The sequence below is a fragment of the Mastigoproctus giganteus genome, chromosome 12 (assembly GCF_048544385.1).
Source record: "Mastigoproctus giganteus isolate SK-2022 chromosome 12, ASM4854438v1, whole genome shotgun sequence".
In the NCBI taxonomy this organism is placed as follows: domain Eukaryota; kingdom Metazoa; phylum Arthropoda; class Arachnida; order Uropygi; family Thelyphonidae; genus Mastigoproctus; species Mastigoproctus giganteus.
In genome coordinates this window covers 136464821-136490002 of record NC_143586.1, presented here as the reverse complement: position 1 = coordinate 136490002, position 25182 = coordinate 136464821, and the positions used below count along the sequence as shown (strand labels likewise).

Below are 25182 nucleotides of genomic sequence, written 5' to 3'. Positions count from 1 at the left end.
TTGAAAAATTACATGCAGCAGAATAGCAGGGTATCCCCCGCACAAAAGCTCAAAAATACCCTGTTATGCGAGATTTACCGAAATTCTCTAATCGTGTTAGAGCGAAACCGTGTTATATAAGTACCGTGTTGTGCGAGGATTGCCGCAATTTAAAAATCGTTTTAGAGCGAAACCGTGTTGTAGAAGTACCGTGTTATACTGGGGTTGCCTGTAGTTCCATGTTAACAATTAACATGGAATCAAGTTAACAAATATATAAATGTAAAGTCTGGAAAGATTTAAAGTAAGAGGAGAGAGAGGAAATAAAGGGAATTATTAAAGATTGAGTCAAGAAATATTAGGACTATAGCTAGAAAGAATTAGGAAGGTAACATTCCTTCACATGGCCGCCTCTCTGCTACTTCCTCAGGGGCTTTGAGCAGAGAGATTGCCATACTAAAAGAATGTCTCATGCATACCCGTTTCTGTAGTCTCAATAACAGTTTTGCTTAGTACGTACTCATGCTTAGTTATGGATGTCCTAATGTAATAAGGCAAATAAAATTTAATTGCTAATTTATTTTTAATTAATTTAGTTTTCAATTTTTGAATTATTATTAGCTGCAAACTGGAATTGAGCCCCAAAACCCGACGGGTATGCATTAGAGTAAATATAAAAAAGTATATAGGTATTTACCTGCGATCACTATAGCTGGTGGTTGGTACTAGAAAGCATGTGCAATCAACCCGGGAGACGCTTTATAGGAGACTTTATATCAGACCAGATGGCTTTATAGGCCATCTGGTCTGATTTGTCAGTTAGTCTGTCATTAATAATTATATATGTTTAAGGGATGGGTTAATTTGTTCGTTAGTGATTATGCGACCTGTATTAAATTTGTAATCGATGGTTAGGGATTACGGTGAATACCTATAGGTAGATGTTTGGGTTAATACATTTTAAGATTACTTTTTTTTTTTTTAATCAAATTGGTAAGGTTATCCACTGGACAAGGACTGGTAGAACCTTTCTACAGCATAACAGCCCGTGTATGCTCAGTGGGATAACTATATACATATTTACATACCCCCATCGGTGATTTTAACCTTGTGGTGCTTTGGACTTTATTATAATCTGAAGGAGAGGTGTAGCGTGTTTGCTTTTGTTACCGTTTATATCACTTTGTTGTCAAATTTATAATTTATAATATTCAGTGAAATTAGTACTATTGAAGGGTTGGGATTGGTATGGGGGTTTAATGTAGCCAGGGTCAGCATGAGAACTATTATAGTTATTATTGTATTAGGGGTTGAATTTCGACATCCGGGTTGCAGTGCGGTCACACGAGCCTTGTCTGAGCGCAATGAACTCGAGAGTCTAATAGGGGCCCAAACGGTTGCTCTCTCTGTGACCCTATTAGGGTTGCTGTTGGGGTGATTGTAGGGTTAAATTGGCTTGTATGGCTGCTTTAATATGGTATTTGATGAACTTAACAGGCATTTGTTTTCAATTTTTGTTAATTTGATTTCTGATTACATGACCATGTATTTGTTTTGTTAAAGTGGTCTCCCATTGGTCATACCTAATTTATTAATCTTGCTTTCACCGAAACCAATTCATTTCATCTACTGTTTACCTCTTTTCTACGTGACTCTTTAAATTTTTCTTTTAAAGAGTTACATTAAAAACCCATATATATATATATATATATATATATATATACAGGGTGATTCACTACCAGTGCGACAAACTTGCAGGAGGTGTAGGGGGCACAAAGACGAATCGGAATCACATAGCATTGTAGGGTCCGAAATGCCTTCGTCATACGGTAGAGGATGTTGAACGGGAGGTCGCGTGAACAGCGATCCGGCTGGAAGTCAGCATTTGCGAACCGGTTCCTGAGGCAGTAGGATGGACGAGTATTCAAACGTTGAACTGGCCGACATGCACCTCGCGTATGGAGCTGCGGACTGTAAAGGGTGCGCCGCTCTGCGCTTGTACCAGGAACGTTTCCCGCACAGGCGTGCTCCTCATCATACGATTTTCGCACGTGTGCACAGAAGGTTACGTGAGACTGGTTGTTTCACGAGAGGTACCATGAATCGAGAGCGAACGACGAGGACGCCAGACAATGAGGAGAATGTCCTACGTCTTGCAGAAGGCAATCCGAGTACGAGTACCCGAGCGATAGGCCAACGATTGGGTATTTCCCAATCCACTGTATGGAGGATACTGTCAACAAACCAAATGAGTTCGTACCATCTGCAACGCGTCCAATCATTGGAGCCTGCGGATTATCCACTCAGGAGGACTTTTGCTCCTTGGTTTCTTCAACAGAAACGGTTCGCAAATGCTGACTTCCAGCGGGATCGCTGTTCACGCGACCTCCCGTTCAACGTCCTCTACCGCATGACGAAGGCATTTCGGACCCTGCAATGCTATGTGATTCCGATTCGTCTTTGTGCCCCCTACACCTCCTGCAAGTTTGTCGCACTGGTAGTGAATCACCCTGTATATACTGTATATTCTCGAATAATCTAGAAATTTCTTAATATTTAAGTTTTTCGATTTTTATACATAATATAAAATATTTTAATGAGCTTGGTAGACGGTTTGGTACTATTTTAATAAAAACTTTGAAAATTAAAAAAAAATTAAACGTGATTCCAAACATTTTGGCGGGAATTTGTTTAGCGGTCGTGATATTAAACATAATAGTGAGAACTGTATGTACTCATTAATTGACAATTATTTTGCAACATGCTGAATGAGCGATGGAAAATTCTTAGTTTGATTAATATGCGTTATTTTGTTTCTCTAGAATTTGAAATTTGAGTTGTTTTATATTTCTTTTTTTTTCCAGTTTTTTTCTTTTTGACCCCCACTTACTTTGTGTTTAGCCCTCTCCATCCGCCGTATTTACTTTTCTATTTATATTCACCGTTCACGATTGTGAATAGTTAAGAACATTTCTTTGTCACGTATTTTTATATTACACATTTCTCATGTTATGTAATAACCATACGCCGTTTTGCTTTTCTTAAGATAACAAAGGAGCACATCTCTCCGATAGCTTCTTTATGTACATGTGCTTATCTCTTTTATTTGATGTATGTGCTTTTTTCTCCTTGGTTGCTTTTTTTTCTTTTATCCTTTCACTCAATACCTATTTTTAGTTATATTTTTCACAATAATTAGTTATTTTAATAACTAATTATTGTGAAACTTCTCTTCCTTATGAGTCATATAGAATTCTTGCAACAAGAATTTTATATGATGCATATTACTGAAGAACGAAGCGTTTTCTCTAATAAGACATATTAGCATTAGTAGTAATAAACGATGCAAGAAAGCAAAAAAAAAAAAAAAAAAAAAAAACACACCACTTCCCATTTTCGCCTATTCATTTCCTCAAATAGTTTGTGTAGTTCTTTCTTGAATTTAGTTAAGTTATCAACTTCCACAACAACAGATCGAAGTTTGTTCCAACAATCAACCACCCTCTGGCTAAACGCAAACTTCTGTACAACTATTCTGCAATCGTCCTTCCTCAATTTGAATTTGTGTTCCATCATGTGCTGAGCAAGAGAAAGAATCCCATCAGCATTGAGCTTGCTCAATCCATTCAAAGCTTTTAAACATCTCAATCAGATCGCCTCGCAGATGCCGAGCCTCCAGACGCTGCAATTTGCAGAACTGAACCCTTTCTGCCGACCGGGCTAGCCGGGTGGGTAAAGTGCCTGCCTGGCAACCCAAAGGTCGCGGGTTCGATTCTCGCCTCGGGTTGGATCAAAGTACTGCAAAAACCTTGGGAGGTGCATTATGGCCACAGAAGCCTATGCGCCAACAACTACCAAAAAAAAAAAAAAAAAATGAACCCTTTCTTCGTAAGAGCACTCATTTGTTCTCCTCACCAATCTCGTTGCCCTTCTCTGTACTCGTTCCAGCAGCGGCTCTACATCCTTTCTAAAATGAGGCCTCCAGACCTGTGTACGGTACTTAAGATGTTGCCTGATCATTGCCTTATACAATGGGATAATCACTTCCTTATCCCTGCTAGAAAAATTCCTGTATATCATTGACAAAACCCCGTGAGCTGTCCTTGGATCCTGTCTGCACTGCTCAAAGAACTTCATATCTGACTGCACAATTACCCTGAGGTCCTTGTCATTTTTCCACTACCCTGAATTTAGTACCACACAGTTAGTTCGTTACTCTGGGGTTACTGCTACCCATTTGTCAATGTTAAGCTTCAATTGCCATTTCTCATCTCATCTGTGTAATTTTACTAGATCCCGTTGCAGTCTCTTACCGTCATTAACCACCTTGCTAACTTTTTATCATCTGCAATCTTGGACATTAAGCCTGATATGCTTTCATTAATATCATTGATAAATACAGAAAACAACAATCGACCCATCATGGAACCCTGGGGAACTCCACTAATAATGTTAGTCCACGATGAGCAGTGTCCATTGACTACTACTCTCTGTGTTCTCCCTTTCAACCATCCCTTTATCGATAGCAGGAACTTGCCCTTAATATTAGCCATACTGCTCCAATTTGTACAGAAGGCTTTCATTTGCAACGGTATCAAAAGCTTTCCTAAAATCCAAGAACAGTATATGATATCAAAATTATTTTTCGCATCCAGATCCTTTGTGATCACATCATAGTATCCAATCAAATTGGTCTGACAAGACTTTCCCTTAACAAACCCATGCTTTGTCTTATGTATAATTGTAGCCTTGTCTAGATGATCCAGCATTACTTATTTAACTAGTGACTTCCTTATTTTCTCTGGGATAGAAGTTAAACTAACAGGTCTGTAATTTCTTGTATCACCCTTTGATCCCACCCCCATTGTAAATTGAAGATATATTCGCACATTCAAGTACGTGGGGACTGTCCCTGAATTCAAGGATGATCTTTTTTTACTGAATTCAAGGATGATCTTTTTTTCCCTGAATTCAAGGATGCTCTCGTCGTTATGGCTAAGGGTTTGCTTACTTCCTTCACTTCGTCCCTTACCATAATTGGATATATCCCATCCACCTCGCTCTTGTGGTACAGTGGGAGGATCGCCGTCCTTCCACACCGGGTGGGAAAGACCTGAGTTTGAGTCCTTTCGATAACGTGAGGAATTTTTATGGGCCTTTTTGACAACGTGGCTGAGTTAGTTGTTCTCAGACAAGGATAACATGGTTCCCCCCCTCGGAAACTCGGATTTTTTGTCTAGCAAACAGCAAATCGACCTTAGGACGTACGCAGTTTACAGACAATATATACGGAGCAATATGGCCTTAGTCGCTGATGCTCCTAAAACCCTGATTACAACGCAACAACCCATCACCCTAGGTGACTTTCTTATGTTTAACTACAACAATTTCTCTTTCACTTTGCTCCCAATTATTACAAAATCATTTAGCTTCCTGTTAGGATTTGACAAACTTCTATCATCCGCTTCCCTAAAGAATTCCTCATGTGCGAATGTAGATGCAAAATACTCATTCAGTTTGTTAGCAACCTGACCAGGATTATCAACAGTCGAACTATCGCTCTCAGGTGGGCCAATTTAATTCATTCCCTTCCTTCTAGTGTTTACGTGTCTTTGTTGTTTTTCTTTGCATTCGTCGCCTAAGATTTCTCGTAATCTTCCGTCGTTTGCTAAACTTCCTTTGTGACTGATTACACCTTTGTTTATATCTACCATAGGCTTCTGTTTCGCTTGATAATTTATATGAATCCCATGTATTTTTCTTCTCTGCCACGAGTCTCATTAGTTCATCTGACCTCCTTTAGGCCCATACCTTGAAGAGTATTTGTTAGTCGGTACGAAAAGCTTAGTAGCTTCTGTGATTTTGTGCCGCTCTAAGAAATTAAATTTTCCCGTTGACGGTCTCTGATAGATAGTGGAACTACGTTTTACTAAATCGATAGAGTCGTTATTAAAATCTAATAATCAGCTTTTTTAGTGTTCAGACAGCTAATCTCTCGGTTTCATTTAACCCCAGAATAGTGTACCCATGTCTCCCGATCTCTTCTCCTTTACACCCGGTCTCATGTTGTATTTTTCCCTGCTACTGAGCTTCTTGATGTGATAATTGTTGTGTCATTTTTCGCCCACTTTGTATGGTTTAGGTTGTAATACTGTTGATGACGCAAGGTACTGTTGAATCTTTTTAAATGGCACGACACATTTAAAATGGCATTTTTAAATGTGCCGATTAATATGAAGGCTCCCCTCCCCCTTCTTTTTTTTTTTTTCGTCCAACAGACAGACTTACTCGGTTTAAAATTAAGTAATTTTTAAGGCAAGATTTGGGAATACCACGAGTTTCAACCAAGTTTGTGCCTAGCATCTTCATTGATACAGAGGTTTAACGATGTCAGGATCTTCACCAATCATGTTGCCGTTGAACCACGCTTCGTTTCTACCATCATTTCTTGTGACGAATCGTGTGGGTCTGACTATGACCAGAAGCAAAATCACAATACTGTCAATCGAATACTCTTTTCTTCTCCACTGTACAAAAAACAAGGCAATATCGATAAAATGCGACGATTGCTTATCGTATTTTTTGACTCATAGGGCGTTGTCCATTATGAATTTGTTCCGCATGGTTAAACAGTTCTATGGGGCTTGCGCGATGCTATTCGGGAAAAAAAAAACGGTCGGTGAAGTTGACTTCATAGAATTGGTGCTTTCGTTGTGACATACCCCTATACACTCGGAGCTTTCCATTCACTGGGGTTTTCCAATCTGCAATACTCATCCGGATTTAGCTCTGATTTTTTTTTTTCTTTTTGATTCCAAGCTTACCTCCGTGAAAGGTTCTTACTGTACACACACGAAAATTGAATCCATATCTTTCACAGATAGATGGTGTGTGAGTTAAATAAATATATATATAACTGTTCCCAAGGAGCGTGGGCTGTGATTAGACGTGTGGAGGTTGAAACATTAAATCGAGGCTTCAACAGTAGCGAAAGTTTTACAAAACATTCCTGCCCTTCAACTTTCACAGTTGCATAGCAAAAATTGCACTGTCTGGGCCTTCAAATTTTAATGCACGCACTACTGCTCAGTGACTAAAATTTTGGAATTGTCCTCTTATCTATAACCGAAGCTATTAGATAGCTTTGGTTACAGATAAGAGGATCTAACCTGTTTGCTCTTATCTTGCATTTTTATTTCAGTATTTAAAGGTACAATAGATTGATATGCACTTACCGACATTCTTTTCTCTGGATTTACCTCTATCATTCCTCGGAGCAAATCCTGGCATTCGGGAGGGACAAAGTGAGGGATATGGAAGACTCCTCTCTTAACTTTCTCTAAAAGTTGACGGAGGTTGTCGTCGTCAAATGGTAAGGCACCCTAAGAAAATAAAATGTAAATTTTATGATATAATCGGCTTTAAAAGCATGAAACAGTAAATATAAACATGCATTAATGATAAGTGTTGCAGTATTTGCTTTAAATTCGCCGTCTTGAGTTATATTAATCTCGAACTCATACAGATTCCTAAATAGGAAATAATTATTTTATTTAAAATAGCTTATTCTATATCTGAACACTTTTCCACTGAAAAATGGATGAAATGCGAACGTAGCAAAGTGGGGGAATATATATATATATATATATATATATAGATCGTGTATGAATATTCTGCTAAAATTTACGGGAATTACGATATCAGAGAGGAATTCATTACAAATACTGTATTTTCTTCATAGTTTCTAATCAGTTTTGGAAATTAAAAAAAGAAACCTCGATTCTTTAGATTCATTTTTGTTGACAAAGATTATACAGTATTAGTTTTTCGAGATAAAGCTACCAGTATATTTTACGTTTGTCTTCGAGTGAGCGGAAATGTGTTTTGTTGGCATGTAATATTACTACGCATTATTCTCTTCAGAGATACCAGAATGCAGTTCGCTATCAGCGGGAGATAGGTGCTTACGTGGAATTCAGTAAAACCTCAATTATTACAGAATACTAAAAGAATAAATCTGTACAGTCAGAAAACTGTATTCATAAGAAATTACACATTAGACAGTATTTAGGGTCAAGCGGCACCGGTGGTTTTTAACAAATCCGCATTACACATTAGAGAGTGTTCAATGATTGGTATACCCTGGTACCGTATGTGTACCATAACATATCTGTGTACCATATCAGATTTTCAAGCGTATCGCAAAAGAGAGAAAAAAAAAAAAACCATTCCAGTTATAACCGGGTTTTCGTATGTACGTGTTTCCTTTATACGAGTTAAGTTTTGTTACGGACATAAGATCAATTATAATTTATTAACATATTTCTGAAAATTAATTTTGTTTATTCTCTAAAATTACATTTTAAATCATTTCTTTTTAACCACTTTTTTCTGGAAAATATCGTAATAAATGTTTTTGTGGTTCATACTGTCTTTTGTAGGCGAACATGAATGAATGACTTCCAACGGATTAGACCTACATGATCTAAGATTCTCAGCATTATTAACTAGATAAACTCATTAGACTTCGGCTTAGCAATGCTTGAAATTAAAGTCCGACCAATTAAAAGGACATTTGCATTAGCTATTTTTAAAACATTTCAAAAATATTAATTAAGGCAGGCAGTTTAGTGTAAACAAATCCTTTCCAAGTATGTTTTATTTATTCATTATCTTTTTTTTCCCTGTATAGTTTTTAAAATTGAAGAAATCTGCCTGTGGATGTGACAACCTGTTCTGCGCATAAAATGTTATGCCCTGGTATACCATGCTATTCATTGGTCTGGCATTGTGGGGGTTTGTTATTATTTTATACCCTTTTGAATTTTTTTTGTACTATTCTGTATACCTTTATTATTATTTGACCCTTTCTAATACCCCACTTTCGCATCTGACTTGTGTACCTCACAGAAGAGATTCAGGCTCTATGGAGTCTCTATATTGAGTGTATTCCTCTTACCGGATTTGGCAGGATATTCAGAATGACAAGACAAATTTCAATCTAACGTTATATACAATTTATTTATACATATACAAAAATTTGTATTTACAGAAAAGAACTGGATCACTATTCATGCACATGTTTTAACTTGATATCACTCATATTTGGTACATAGAATAAACAATTTTATTTTTGTTAATTTGTATTTAAGTACATTACTTATCTCTTTACCACTAGAATACTATATTTCATGAATTTTCATTATTATAACAACTTCTCTAATATAAATCAGTTTTCTTCTTGGGGATCACAATCAATATCCACATTAATTTCTCCTATACACTTCTTCAGTCTTATACAGCAATAACAATGACCTACAGTCTCTACCTAGATTTACCGCGATACAACAGAAATCCTTCTATAAACTGACATTTGTTTGCTTATTTGGTTCACACTAGCACTAGGCAAAACACTTCTCGTTAGGACCCCGTTTTACATCTGAGTCATCAGGTAGGATAGCCTTCATATCTATTACCCCTTTATTTAATCCAGTCCAAAAGTTTTACTTTACTCCATTTATTCAATAGTAAAATAACCATGTCTATATTTCTCCGCTTTTTACCGTTCCCTAACAACAGTAATTTACCTGTCCACATTTACATACATTTACCTAATATTATAATTCCCATATGACTTCCCTTAAAAGTTCTCGTACTCCTTTCCTACAGTCTTTTAAATTAGTTATGAAGTGCTTATTCTATTGTGGCACTTACTTCAATTGACTGGCGGAGCGCCTCCTTTAGATCCTTCCGTCTTTCTTTATTCGGGACTGCGGGTCTTCTCGGTCTGGAACAGCATCTCACGACTTCTGTAGAATTAGCGTGTGAACTGCAGAACTGCTATACTGCTTTCGGGAAACGTTATTCTCCCTTCCGTATACATCCCTTTTGTTCCAGGGCTGCTACTTCTATGCCTGTCCTGCTATGTTTCCTCGGGACCGGTAATTTGCAAAATTACCGGTCCAAAACTTTCCTGATATCAGGATCTTCATAAGTTGACTTGGTCCTCTGTGGGAAATTTTCCCTCCCTTTCTTCACTAACCCTTCCAAACTCCTTGACATTCCGATAAACTAATATTGGTTTATTTTTCCTTCGCCGTCAGCCTCCCCATCATGGACACTTACAAAAAAAAAGGACTGTCTCACCTTCAGTTTTCTCCGCTCTCCCCTTTTTGTTCCCCGAACTCTATCTCGCACTTCAAAACTGGCACGCCTACGACCGGACTCCAACCAATCTTCTCATTACTATTAAATTTTCTCTCCATTTCATTTGCTAATACTTTTCTCCCAGACTGTATCTTAGCGCGTAATCCAGCCTTCTTTTTTACTATTCTTAATGTTTATTCCCAGGCCGACGACCCTTTGATGTTGACGGACCACCTTCACCAACACCCTTTTTCATCTCGCACCTTTCCTTCCGAAAACACACATATCGGTCAGTCTGACGCCGCTTTTAATTTAAAACCGATTACTGGAAGTGCACCCACTTCCTGTTTGTTCTGATGGTGTAACCGATCAAAGGAAACGCCTGGACTAATCCGGTCTCCCCCGTCCCTTTGTTTGTTCCCGAGCAACCCTTCTCACGCCTATCTGCAAATGACCCCCTCTACCTAGTCCTGCTGTCCCTGTTTGTTCTCGCGTATGTTGGGGGTTGATAATTCATCCCTTGCTACTGTTTATTCTCACGTTATACCCATCTCTTCATTAAATTTAACCTTCTTCTGATTTAATCTTACCTTGCTAAAAAAAAAAAAAAAAAAAACAGTACATTTTACTTTATTTAATTAGTAACATTTTTCATCTTATACTCTCACCATATCCAACGTTTTTTCTTCTTCTTTTTTTTATTAATATTTTACTTTGCACAAAAACAACCCTGATATCTTTATTTTAACTAACTTCTAAGATCTTATATCTTACAGCATGCTGCCATCAGACAACTCCTATGCATCTCATCGGTTGTCTCGGGATATTGACAGATAAGAATAACAGGTAAATCATCTTAATTGTTCTTATTTTAACTGTTCTTGGAGTATCTAATTTTCTTGTTATCGAAGTTGTATAAAATGATGTACGAGATCAGTGGTTTTTAATCAAAATGTATTGCGGAGACCGGCGATGACTGAGAAACTCTTATTATGATTAGGTGGAGATGGAGATGGCGTACCTACGCAAAAGTGGGTCAGTTGAGCTAACATTATATGAGCATTATGTATATTTCGTTAATTAAACAAGCATCATTTGTATGGTTCATATTCATTTTTAGTTTACTTTTGAAAAATGAAGGACAAGCTTATGCGATTATTATCACACTAAAACTTTTAAGCCTGAAGGCAAGTAAGGCCCCTCGAATTGATAATATATACCCAGTAATTTTGAGGGAGGCGGCGGGGAGCCGTTATGATAAATTATGTGGTTGAACGATTAAGATAACTTAGGAGGGCATCACGGATTCGGGTGCGAATCCTTTGAATTGGAGAAGTGCCAATATATCGCCAATACTTATTTCAGTTCTAAGTGAGTACAGATCAGTTAGCCTGACTTTAGTGGTAGGGAAAATCATGAAGCCAGTGAACAAATGTGCGTTGCAGCGATATTTAGATAGAAATGGTATTCTGGAGGAAAAGGGATGTGGGAACAGGAAGCAGAGGGTTGTGATTAACGGTTACTCTTCCGATTGCACTGACGTTAAAAGTGCCTCTGGGATCGGTACTGGGACCACTGTCAGGGGCGGATTTAACGGCGGGGGCACCGGGCGCGCGCCATGGGCCCCGACTTCTGAAGGGCCCCCTCAAAACCCCAACTTTACACTTTTTTCTAATGACACCAAGTTTGGTTTCATATGTGCAATTTTAATTACGTACAAGTTTATAATCGGCGGTAAAACCTGATAGTATGTTTATATTCGCTTATTTTCATTATTTCATTACTACACTGCATACTATACACATACTACGCTGCATAGGCTCCGCGCGGCTGCGCTACCGCTCATCGGAGCAATAGAATCGTATTTTCTACTTTGTACTTACAAAGGTTCTCCCGCTGTGCAGACTTACGATATACGCAAATACGCGTATATCGTATATTGTTGAAATTATATTAAGATGAAATTAATTCCTGTTGTTACATCAGCTGGATTTTCGTAGTTTATGAATAATTTTTGAATTTTAATTAATCATTAATTCATTGCACTATAACGAAAAATCTCTTCTCTAGTATTCTGATCATTCAGACTATTAAATTTTATTTCATTGGTAGGCTACCAATGGTAGCTAGAAAAATGAAACGACATCTATCAGGGGCCGAAAAAAGACAAATTAAAAAAAAAAGACGCGAATGTAATATAATACATATATTATATTCAAATTTTATTGGAAATAAAACATTAATAGTACATAATTTTTTTTATTTATTTAAAAAAATGGTTAACATGCATTTTTATTTTCCCTGTCTCTCTCTTTTTTTTAAGGGGCCCAATATTTTCTTCTTCGCCCTGGGCCTCAACCGACCTTAATCCGCTTCTGACCACTGTTGGTTTTGATTTTCTTAAATGACTTTGACAAAGGGATGTAGGACACAATGTTAAAATTTGTAGTTGATGTCAAGACCCGGGGAGGGTTAATTATCAGTGTTAAGCAACGCACCTTCAGGACGATTTGGGTAGGCTTTAAACAGAGGTGTATTGCTAAACAAAATAGTTCCGGAACACTCGTCGATTAATTACAAATAGTTACCTACGCTTTTTTCATTTGCATAAATAAATAAGTCAAAGATTAGAATATTTGTTCAGTATTTATTTATAACTATTAAATAAAAATTTCAAAAGCAAAAAACAAAGACAAAAAATTTTAAAAATCAGAAAAGAAAAAAAAACGAAAACAACAACTCCAAAATAATATAAAAAATACTGTTTAGAAGATTCATAGAAATTCCCATACAGAATCGATTACATATTCTTGTGTGACTGACCTTTTTGTTTGTTGGTCAACAGCAGAACGATCAGACCGCAAACAAGTTCGGACATAAAAATTTGGATTTCGTAATTCTAATGGGGGACCGTGCAGAAAAAATACCGGAACGTAGTTCCAGCCTGAATCATGTAAATTAAAGGATGATGAAAAGTAGCGGTTATACAAAGTAGCAAAATGCAAGTTTTTACACTTCAGGAGTAGCTTGGTGGGGTTGAATTAAGAGCATTAAAAGAAGAAATGGATTCTGGATTTATGATGACAAGTGTAACATCTATTTCACCTACGTTTGTGATGAACACTGTCCGGCACGTATACTGTTCAAAAATGTTTGTGGCAGATTAAATTATTTTCAGTAACCGTATTAGACTGTTTTTATGCCTTTATGAACTTTTAGGTAACGTTCATGTAAATGCAAATTCTGTAATGAAATTCGTTTTAAGCGGACTTGTTGATTTGCCAATATAATTTCTTGGAGAACTTAACTGTTGTCCAGAACGGCTCGAATGCTGCCACAAACAGGATAGCAGACAAAATTTCACCCCTATTATACTCCTGTGTTAATGTTGCACGTACTGTAATAGTTTTTATTTGCCATTACTTGTTTGTATTTCTGTTTGTGAACAAAATTTAAATAATTAATAAATAATTTGTAGATGTTAATCCGTAAATTGTTCGTAAACGAACAGTAAGTGCCTACACATTGTACTGATGAGAAAATTACGATGTTCTAGTTACTTTACATATAAAAATGATGGGATTTCTTGTAACCACATTTGATGAATACGTTGCCATTGCCAAAAGAGAGTTAGTATGCAGAGGTTTTTTTTTTTTTAGGAGCATTAGCTTGTTATTGTTATTTTTTTGGTTTTTAGAAACATTAGCAACTAAGGCCATATTACTCCGGGATATGCGGTGGTCATTCCCTGACCTTTCCGCATCCTCCGTATTTGGTGGTGACGGGCTCGAACTCCGGTCTAATCAAGAATCGTGTGCTACGCACTGCTGCTCCTTCCCCCCTGGCTACATAGGCGCCATATATGCAGAGGGTAACTAAGGTAAAAGCGAGTTAGTATGCAGAGGGTAATTACTAAAACCAATCTAGCAATTTCGCATTGCTAGATTGGTTTTATTAATGCTGTGTCAAAATAATGCTGGGAAGGTAACAGTTTTAAGTATTATAAATGATCACTTGTAAGATGATAAGTTTGATATAATAATAAGACTGCTATTTGACAGAGGATTATTTACTGAATATAAAGTTTTGACGGTTGAAGCAACGACTGCAATCAGTCACCAACGAAGTTATACAGGAACATAAAATCACGGAAAGACTGAATGCACGTCTGTTCAGCTTATTCAGTTGGAGAAATACAGGCAGATTTTAATCTACTTAGAGATAAGGGCTTCAATTTCTTCAGTTATAATTACAATTTATCTGCTCGCTTTGCCACCAAAATAAAAACCACTGCAAGCAGTTCAAATATTTGCTAGACAAATCCGCAGACAAGAGCTCAATTTATGTAGCACAAATTTAACATTCATTGGGTTAACGCTTAGAGCACTTAGTGAATATTACAATTTACTAAATCGACGCTGTTCAAGCTCTCTTAGAGGTATTCGTGATATCTCCAACTTTCTTAATTCACTGATAACGCTATACTAGTGCTGAATTTATGGCCTTCCGGGTAATAAGTTGTCTGATGTTGAACTACAAAATGCACTTGAACTGCAGAACATTAAGATGTTGCAGCTAGTATCGAACTTCGCTAAGAAATATCTGAGTACAATTACCCCGAACGTCTCGTAAACCTGCTGAAGATATGATAGGGGAAATATCTCCCACAGAACCTTCGGCAATATAGACGTTGGGATCGATAAACAATTTCAGTAATTTACTTGACCTTTGGCATTTTAGAAATCGAAAAATCGTTCCGCTTCAGCCTCACCGAAGTTCACTAGTTGTTCCTACTAAATGAAATCCAGACACAAGTGTTCGTACAGCCCTAGAAGGATCTGTAATGATTTCTCTAGTGTTTCTCGGACTTCCGATAAACCGTTGCTAAAAATCAAGGCAGAGCGTAGAGAACCGAATTAATATAATGATTATTTGATGCTTGACATATATATATATTTTAAATTCGTGATTCGTTCGCATTCTTTTTGAGAAAACGTAATAAATAAATAAATAAATAAATGAGATCTTTATTGTACAGTTCACCGGTACACGCAGGTACCACGACCATACAATACCCTTCACGGCACCATGCCAGGGGTTAACAAACGGCAGAGATAATAAAGAGGAATTGTAAAGATTAATTATAAGCAAATTATATAATAAAAAAAAAAAAAAAGTACTCATAGCAGATAACATTGACCTGAAAGGAAAACTAATACAAAATAACAAAAATAACAAATTGTGATAACAAAAGATTTTCCTCAAGTCCAGTTTTCTGAGAGGCTCTTGCCCCGCCATAACGATCTGAGACCAGTTGGTAGTTCTGGAGACCACGTGCAGATCTAGGATGATCCGTCTATGCTTTTTATCATCTATGATTTTAAATAAGTCAGCATCCAGGGATTGAACCAGATGGAGCTTCTGATAAGGGAGGAACCGATCTTTCAAATGTAGTCTCGAAGAAAGAGCAAGAAGCTTGGGAGTGGAGCGGAGACCTGGTTGGGGAATCCGCCAGCACACGGTGTCCCAAACGTTGGGTGCTGAGACTCTCCCGGCAATCATTTTTACGGTGAAGATGAGTCTTCTCTCGTGCATTAATGCTGAAAACCTGGTTAAATTCAGCGCGTTGGCCATCGGTGTTGTGCGCTGCTGTGGTGGGAGATGACACTTCCAGGTTGCCCACTTCAGGAGCCAGTATTCAGCGGCTTTTAATGGTTTAATTATGGTGTCTGCAGCTGAGCCCCACAACTCTACTCCATACAGTACACTTCCAAAAATCATCATCCTGATATACATTTTTATCAGGTTTCTGTTGTGAATGTGTAGCAAGTGCTGCTTGGCAACCCACCGTTTCTTGTTGAATTTAGCACAGAGTTCTTCTATATGGTGATGGAATCGTAATTTTCTGTCTAAGATTACACCCAGATTTCTTTGCTTTTCAACGCAGGGGATCGGGACTCCGTCAATCGCAGGCTGAATTATGGTTGGTATGGGTTTAAGAGAGAGTACTATGATGGCAGATTTCTCAGGGTTCACTTGCAGGTCAAAATTCTTGAGGTACTGCTGTACTTCTGATAAGGTCTTGTTGATGGTTACTGTGGCGTTTTTGGCTTCATCAGTCAAATTTATTTTTGTGAAGATCTTTAAATCATCTGCATATGATATCATATCTGTTCTATTGTGTATTAGTGGGTAGATGATAGCAGTGAAAAGAATTCCGGACAGGACTCCTCCTTGTGGAACGCCTGCATGTATTTGTCTAGTATACCTTTGCTTTCCTATGTACATTTGGATGATTCTATTCTGAAGAAGGGATGTCAGAAACTTCAATACTGGGCCTGTGATGTGATAGTAATTTCGAAGGAGTTTGAGCAAGGCTGGGATGTGAACACTATCGAACGCAGCTTGTAAATCAAGATATGTGATTGCCATTTCTTCTTTCTCCTCAAATGATCCAAGGATTGCATTAGTAGTCATAATCAGGTTACTAACTGTTGATCTGTTTTGCAACGAATAATGAATTTGCTGGGGCCTGTGCGGGAGAATGTGCGTGGTAAGTGTTTTCAGTACTGTTTTTTCAAGTAATTGAATAGTACAAACTCCTCTTATAATCTACTGTGGAATATCCCAGGAGGAACATTTATAAAATTATTTTCCATATTATAACTTTATTTTCAATAGTTCTTAATAATTTCGTTTTCAATAGTTCTTAATAATTTCATTATTAAGGAGAATTAATTTGGTCATGAGTAGATTGGTTTTAATTATTTTAAGATATTAACCATTCTTCTTAGACAAAGCTCCCTTGATTTTCCTGCAAATGGGGCAGCAGGACTAAAGTTGACCATTGGATTAGAAAGACGTGGCCAAAGAGAAGGGCCAGTCTTACAGCTGGAACTAATGTCATCAGTGAGCTATTTTTCTCTCTAAGCAAAATTCTTCTGCCACCGCTAAGTATAAAATTGTAATTAGTGAAAATAGTTCGGTAAGCCATAGATAAAGGGGGAAGCCATTATTCGTATATCGTTTCAGAATTTCCTGATATTAATGATTCTGAACTCCACGCTGCTGTTTTCACTAACTATAAATCAAAGAGCTTCTACAAAGAAGATGAAGAGCCCGTTTTGAGTCGGTAATCTTTCTGAGATCCAACTTACCAAAGTGTTTATACATTATTTTGACTCATTCTGTACAGTACATGCTATAGATACCTTTAGTATAGATCACATAATACTAAATAATTGTGGTTAAACAGCTCAATTTCACTAGAATACATTAGGCTTACCACAAGTAGAGCATAAAGAATCACCCCGCAGCTCCAGACATCAGCTCTCCGTCCGTCGTATTTCTCCCCCTATCAAAAAAAAAAAAAAAAAACAGAGTATATGAGAACATTGCAAATCATATGGAAGATCACATATCAATGAAGAAATTTTTCATGACACTATAGCATTCCATTAGAAAACAATGATTAAAAAAACTATAAAGATTACATTTTATTTTTTTCTGTTTATTAATCTTCATTTCACCACCTGCATAGCCGGTTGACTAGAAGGATGCTCATAAAAAGTTGTATAGATAACAAACTGGTTGGATTTTGGTGTAGGTACATATCGATACAAGTGCAAGTATATCACGTATTTATGAAAATATAGCCGGGTGGGTAAAGTGCCTGCCTGGCAACCGAAAGGTTGCGGGTTCGAATCCCGCCTCGGGCTTGGATCAAAGTACTGCAAAAACCTTGGGAGGTGCATTATGGCCACAGAAGCCGATGCGCCAACAACTACCAAAAAAAAAAAAAAATAAATAAATAAATAAAGAAAATATAGTAAAGTTAACATAAATAACATAAGATAATATTTTTTGATAAATTCAGTCCATATTGGAAAGTTTAATGACCTTCAAAATATTTTTCAGTGTTCTTGTCAATTACTTAAGGCAAACAAAAAAAATATATATATATATTGTTTAGCGTTAGTATTATAATGGCGAAATGATACAATTAAGCGGTCTTTTTCTGCATCTGCCAAAATAAATAAATAAATAACTTTGTCATTCATACCTTCCCCGTCGCCAGAAAGTGTCTATACAATTCCGCCTTGAACTTTGCAAGCAGTTCATTCCAGTGATTTTCAACTTGCCTACCGAAAGTAAACCACGTGAGCGAGCCGTTTGTTACTCCCTAAAATTTTGCATATTTCTCCGCCGGCTGTTCTCTCTTTTGCGAAAGTATACCTCCCGCGTTCATTTTACCGATACTCTTTAGGCCTTAACTACCTTTGTCAGATTCCCTCTAAGATGTTCAGTTGCCCTTGGGGGCTATCTTAGGGCACTGCTGTGTATAGAATAAGTGAGCTTAGCGTGATTGCTACTTAGCTTGGCTGTATTTATATATTTCTTATTGTACTGAGTTGCATTACCCGTAAATAGTCGGCCCCACTTCCACGCAGGGCTAGGGCTAGCGAGCAGGGGATCCCTGCTCGTCTAAATGGGCCGAACGCCGAGCTGAGGTTAATTGTTAATCCTAGAAATTTTGTGCCCTCGTTGCTTTAGCCCCTGGGACCGCCAGCCTGTTTAACTTGGGTGGCGGAGGTTTTTATTAACCAGTGATAGATTTTGTTGGTTATTTTATTTTGGAGTTTTAAGATTCCATTTAAGTTAACGTTTGGAGCGATCGAAGGCACCTCGTTCCCCGCACATTGTGTTTTTTTTTGTAAATGGTTAACCACTTGTCATGTTTGACATTTCGGTTTTTAGTTGTAAATATTTGATTTTTATGTTATACATAACTAACAGTGTCGTCCTTTAGTGAGGTAGAAATAAATGAAGAAGAGCTGCTGTCTGCTACTGGGGAAGTTACCGAAGACGACTGTGGGGAGATAGATAAGCAGATATTGTTGCAGGTCCAGGGACTGACAGAAATGGAGGTGTTTTCGGGCAAAAGTATTCCTAGAACACCTGTTAAAGGCAGGTCGTTGTCGCTCTCCAGTCCTTTGCAAGAGACAGCAGAAAGGGTCAAAGAAAAAGAAAGCAAGATGAAAGGGAACAGATGATGAAGTAAATTCAGACTCGAATGTGCAAAATGAAAGGAATAGAAAGAGGAAGCTAAAAGAGGGCAATGTTGTTGAGAAAAGTGAATATGAAGGCTTTCAACATATACAGGAGTTGCGGAAAAGATTAAAAGGATTCTTGTGGGATGTTAATAGTAAAGTACCAATGGCTGCGATAAGAATAGTACAAGATTTGTGGGACCAATTGGAGAAGAAAACATACGATGTTCATATGGAAAACACTTTAGTCTTAAATAAATAAATAAATTTTCTGTTTATACTCCGGGACGACCAAACGGTCAGAGGAGTTCACAAGATAGATAGAATACAAGAAACAGCACCGTATTCAGTAGTCACGGGCTTGAACCCCGGTCACTCAAGGCACGTGTACTTATGCACCCGCGCGCCTGACCACTAGGCTAAGGCGGCCTTCACTAAAGGACAGATTGTAAAGAAAAGATGAAAACCATAGTTCCAAGAGCTTTACAACAGTGATTAAGAAGAATATAAAAACTGTGGAAAGTGCCCCAAAAGTGATGATAATCAAAGCTGTTACTGATAAACATTCTACTAGTGAAGAAGTGAAAGCTGATATTTTAAAAGAAGTAAGACCAATGCTTTCCACTGTAAAAGTAAGAAATATAAGACCCATAAGAGATAGAGGTGTCATTGTAGAGGCGGAGACTGACCACGACATTGCCAAGTTGAAGGCTTATTCTAGGATACAAGACATATGTCTGAAATATACATACCTAGAACTGTATATCCTAAAATAGCACCCTTTGATGTTGAACAGGATATAGAGGAGGAATTGCTTAAGCATATATGGGAAAAGAATTTTAAGGATTTTTCAGTTAGTGAGAAAAAGTTCTTGGATGCTATTGAGGTATTGTCTAAAAATAGGAATAAGTCCACTCAAATGAATAATTGGCTGTTATAGTTGTCGCCGAATTATGTCAAATTGTTAGTGATAAAACAAGACTTTATATAAGATGGACTTTCTGTAAGTTTAAGGAAGTCTTCCCAGTTACACAGTGTTATAAATGTTTAATGTACGGACATGTTGCGAAATTCTGTAAGAGGGAGATACTGTGTGGATATTATTCGAAAGAAGGTCACTCTTTTAAGGATTGCCAGGAGCGTAGTAAGCAACCAGTTTTCTGCAATTGCAAGAAAAGAAATGTTGACGCTACCCACGTTGCCGTCGATAAGAAATGTCCAGAATACGCTAAGGCTCTGGAGGCATATAAAAAAAAGGTAAGTTATGGATAGGAGAATTAAAATCTTGCAGTTAAATGCCCATAAAGCAAAAGTGGGAGCATTACAAATAAATTATGTAATGGAGCAGGATGACATCGCTGTTGCTCTTCTACAGGAGCCTTATGTGGCACAAGGCCAGTTACGTGGTTATCCACAGAGGTATAAAATTATATCAGAAGGAGCAATACCAATTACTGCCATTATAATTAAAGCTAAAGAGTTAGTCGTCACTAAAGTTTTATCTTTATGTGGGGAAAATATGATTTATTGTGAGATAATGGGTGGCTTTGGTAGAGCATACTTCGTAACAATTTATTGTCAGCCGTCGGGAAGCATAGAACGTTATGTGGATTATTTGGAAGAAGTTTATATGACATTGGGCTCCTGTGGAATAGTGATGACGATGGATTCTAATGCTAAATTCCCATTGTGGGGCAGCGAGACCTCTGACGATATAGGTATGAAGCTTGAAGAGTTGCTCGCTGCTTCTGGAATGGAGGTAATGAATACTGCAGATCATGCTCCTACTTATTTGGCGGTACATGGTCAGTCCCACATGGATGTTACAATTGCAACTTAGGCGATCAGGAATAAGATTAAGAATTGGAGAGTGATTGAGAATTATACAACGTGACCACAACAGTATTTCCTTCAATATAGTGTCCAAAGATGAAATTAGAGTAATATATGAAACTAACAGATATTTAACTAAAAGTACAGATTGGATAAAGTTTGGAACTGTGTATTTAAATGCTGTTAATAGTGTAAACTAGGAAAGTCTGACAGCAGAACAGCATGCTAGTGAATTGACCACAATAATTATAAAATCTTGTGATAAAAGTATGAAGAAAAAGTGTTAAGTGAACAAGCCAGTTTTCTGGTGGACTGCAGAACTTACAGAGTTAAGAAAAGAAACTTTTAAATTAAGGAAAAAGTTTCAGCGTCAGAGAAGGTAATTTAGATTTAAATTTAGATTGGAAATTTAGATCTGCTATCTGTGTATAAAGAGTTGTATAAAGAAAAGAGGCGTCTGTATGTTAGAGCAGTCGGTAAAACTAAGATTAACATGCGGAAGAAGTTTGTGGAGGAACAAGGTTCCCGAGATCCAGGGAACTCCTTTTTTAAAATTATAACTAACAAACATAGTTTAACAGATATAACTTGCACTATTGGTGCTGGTATTAGCCAGACACTTACTTGGACTGAGTCTGTGAGTAAAATCTTGGATGATCTCTTTCCAGTTGGAATAGATCCATGTACAGAACAACAGATGCAGATGATATTGGAGAGTGCCCGGTATGATTCAGAAGAGCTGGAGGAAATATTTACCTTAAATGAGATAAAAGAGGCCATATACCATGCGAAGGAGAGTAAGTCGCCGGGCTTCGACAAAATTGGAAGTTATTGTTATGAAAAAGTCTTTTCAGTTAAAACGTGAATTGTATGTACAAATTGTACATTAAGTGTATGTGGGGAGGGTGCCTTCCCATCGTGCTGGAAAGAAGCTCAAATTAAATTGATTGTTAAAAGTTTAGATCGAATGTTAAATGAAACTGGAGCATATCGAACAATTATTCTGCTCCCAGTCTTAGGAAAGGTATATGAACGGTTATGTGTAAACCGATTAATAATTATGTATGAAATCAAACAGATATCCTCAGTAAATCAATATGGGTTTAAATAAATAAATAAATTCTTTGCTGATAAGTACAGATCATGTACTAGAGAGACAATAATACCCATCACGATGACATGGCCAGGAGTTTTACATTATAAATGAAATTAATTGGCAAAAAATTTACTTACATGGGAAATTATGAGTTACACAAAATTAAACATGTAAAAATGAAATTATAATAATGAAAATATGAAGAAACTTAACGGCAGATTGAGGAAATTATCCCAGTTCCATAGATGGAATCCACTCGAGGAGCATGTGACGGTATTTGTAGTCGGTAGCCAGTTTCTGAAGGTCGACTCCAAGACGGAGCAGTGCCTGAATTTTGGGGAGTGCCTGGGCAGGTAGGAACCGACTACACAGTTTCAGCCGGTTGTATTTGAGAATTAGTGTGGGCTCTGATCTTCAAGGATGGCGGAGGATTGTGCCACTGACAGAAATCCCAGATGTTTGGGGCGTTTATCACTCCTGCATACATTTTTACTGTAGTCATTAAACGCCTGCTGTTAATTAACCTCGGGAGCCTGGGTACATTTAGCTGCCCAGCCATGTCAGTTGTTCTCCGTTGAGGGGGTCGGCGATGCTTATTTGTGTCCCATTTCAGAGTCCAGTATTCACACGGTTTTTGAAGTGAGGGCGACACAGATGCCCAAATTTCAGCAGCCTATAAAATAACCGGATAAACAGTGGCTTGAAGATATCTGGTAGTGGTTGCGGCATCGTTGGAATGAAGTAAGTTTTGTTTCGCTCTCCAGCGTAGGGTGTTAAATCGCTTCGGGAGGTATTCTGTGTGAACATTAAATTTCAGCTTCGGATCAAAATAGACACCGAGATCCTTATGGCAGGTAACCACTGGTATGAGAGTACCTAAAACTGAAGGTTGAATTATTGTTGGTTGCTGTTTCAATGAGTAAATCATTATTGCAGATGTTTAAGGTTTAATCCAAACATCTTCAAGTAAGTTGAAAGGGTGGTCAAGTTCTCTGTGATGGAAGACGTAATTGCCATTGGGTTTGCAGACGGTGGGATTAAGGTAAGAAACTTTATGTCGTCGGCATATATTAGAGCATCATCACGAGGACTCATGAAAGGAATAAGAATGGCTGAGAAGAGAAGGCCAGACAGGACACCACCTTGTAGGACTTCTGCATTGATTTTTCTTGTAAAGTGGGTCTTCTTCAAAGTGAGGTGGACACTTCTATTCCTCAATAAGGCGGTGAGGAAAGCTAGTAGGTCTCCATTAATCCTGAAGAAGAATTGCAGAAGCCTGAGAAGGGCTGTGACGTCTAGGCAGTCAAAAGCAGCTTCAATATCGGCGTACACTATATCTAATTCGGATTTAGTTTTGAAGGCTTGAAGAATTGATGTCTGTGCGGCCATGAGGTTTGTTATGGTGGATCTATTTTCGACTGCGAAATGGAACGGTTTCGGCTTCTGTGCCGTCAGCTGTTTGTTTAATGCTGGAAGGAGTACCTTTTCTAGAAGTTTGAGGAGGGTGGAAGAAGTTGAGATTGGCCTGAAATCTTTTAGGCTTGTTGGCGTTTTAACCTTAGGCAGTGGCCTCACAGAGTATTCATTCCATTGAGCAGGGAAAACTCGGTGGAAAGGACAGAGTTGTAGATTGAGAGTAATGCATCTAGGATATAGGGGCTTATGCATTTAATTATGAAATGAGGTATCTTATTACGGCCTGCGGTACTAGATGGACACAGGGAGTTAATAGCATATATCAGTTGCTGTCTTGTGATGGAAATTATGGAAAGGTCATCAGTAGGAGCAAATTGAGAGTTTTGGAGAGGAATTTCAGCAGAAGCGGAATTGGTTTTGAATCTTGAAATGTAGTCCATCCAGTTATGTAGATCAAGATTTGAATTAATTCTACTGTCTTGATGAGTATTGCGCTTTTCCTTTAGACAAGGTAGCATCGGTGTATCTCTTTATTGCTGATGCCTTGAGTCTGTTGAACATAGCTCTTGCTCTGGAGTATAGGATTCGATCTTGGGTTGTGCCAGAGATTTTCCACTGCCTGTGGAAGTACTGCCTGTTATGGAAACTGCGCGCTAGATCTTTGGTCCACCAAGCTCTAGTTCTTGGTTGTTGTTGTTGTTATTTGGTTTTTAGGAGCATTAGCAACTAAGGCCATATTGCTCCGCTAGTTCTTGGAGAAATGTGTACAGTTTTGGCTGACGCATAGAGGGTGACTGTATTTATTCATCTTGTGATTAGCTCAACTGCGAGGATTGGGTCACATCCATCAAGCACATGCCATGGAATAGGCTGCGCTGCCTCGAGGCACTTTTTTGGATCCAGAAAATTCGGATAGAATATGATTTTATTTTCAACAGTATTATGGCAATTGAAGCTGGGCATAGGCAGAACAAGAAGTAATGCAATTGGGTCGTGATCTGAATTGAAGGACGTTTCTGGTGGAATGTCGACTCTGCAAATTCCAGAACATAGAATCAAGTCAAGGCGATTGGTGCCTCTCGTTGGCTCCTCATTGATAATCATAAACTTTAATGGAGAGAGATTGTTCATTAGTCGTTGAAGGAGAGGGCTCAGGTGGGGTGGAATGTTAAAATCGCCGCAGAGAATGTGCGTAACAGAAGGATGTAACTTACTCATTATCCAGCCGGTAGCATCGTCAATTGTTGCAGTATCTGGAGCTGGGTGTATGTAGATTGCCGCTAAATCTATTAAACAGGCATTAAACTTCACAGTCACGAGTATTGCTTCATAAAATAAGGAGTTGCTAGATGTGACGTGCACAAATTTCAGGTTGGTATCTTTGACAAAGATGGCAACACCGCCGCCTCTAGATTGAGATCCTGATGTGAAGAACGATGAAAATCCAGCGGCCGGAGCGTAGGCTATTGACTCCTGGTCAGGTTCAAGTCATGTTTCTGATAGACAAATTACATCCCTGCTGTTGGACAACGAGTTGTTCGAGAGTTTCAAGCTTATTTCGGAGGCTCCGGACATTTTGGTAGAAAACTCTTAGGGTGAGTTGAAAGGGAATTTTTATAGTGCTGATCTATTTGTAGATATTTTTGAACACCTCAACAGATT

At 38.0% G+C, this 25182-nt stretch overlaps 1 protein-coding gene across 1 annotated transcript in view; it reads right to left on the bottom strand.

The window, feature by feature from the left end:
- The window catches only part of LOC150077446 (serine/threonine-protein kinase BRSK2-like), a 614186-nt gene that overhangs the window by 150189 nt on the left and 438815 nt on the right, over positions 1-25182 (bottom strand). Inside the window, exons 6-7 of the mRNA XM_090386750.1 lie at positions 17411-17479; positions 7215-7361 (exon numbers count right to left, since the gene is read on the bottom strand). Of these exons, the coding sequence (XP_090242876.1) occupies positions 7215-7361; positions 17411-17479 (216 nt within the window). The remainder of the gene's footprint in view (positions 1-7214; positions 7362-17410; positions 17480-25182) is intronic.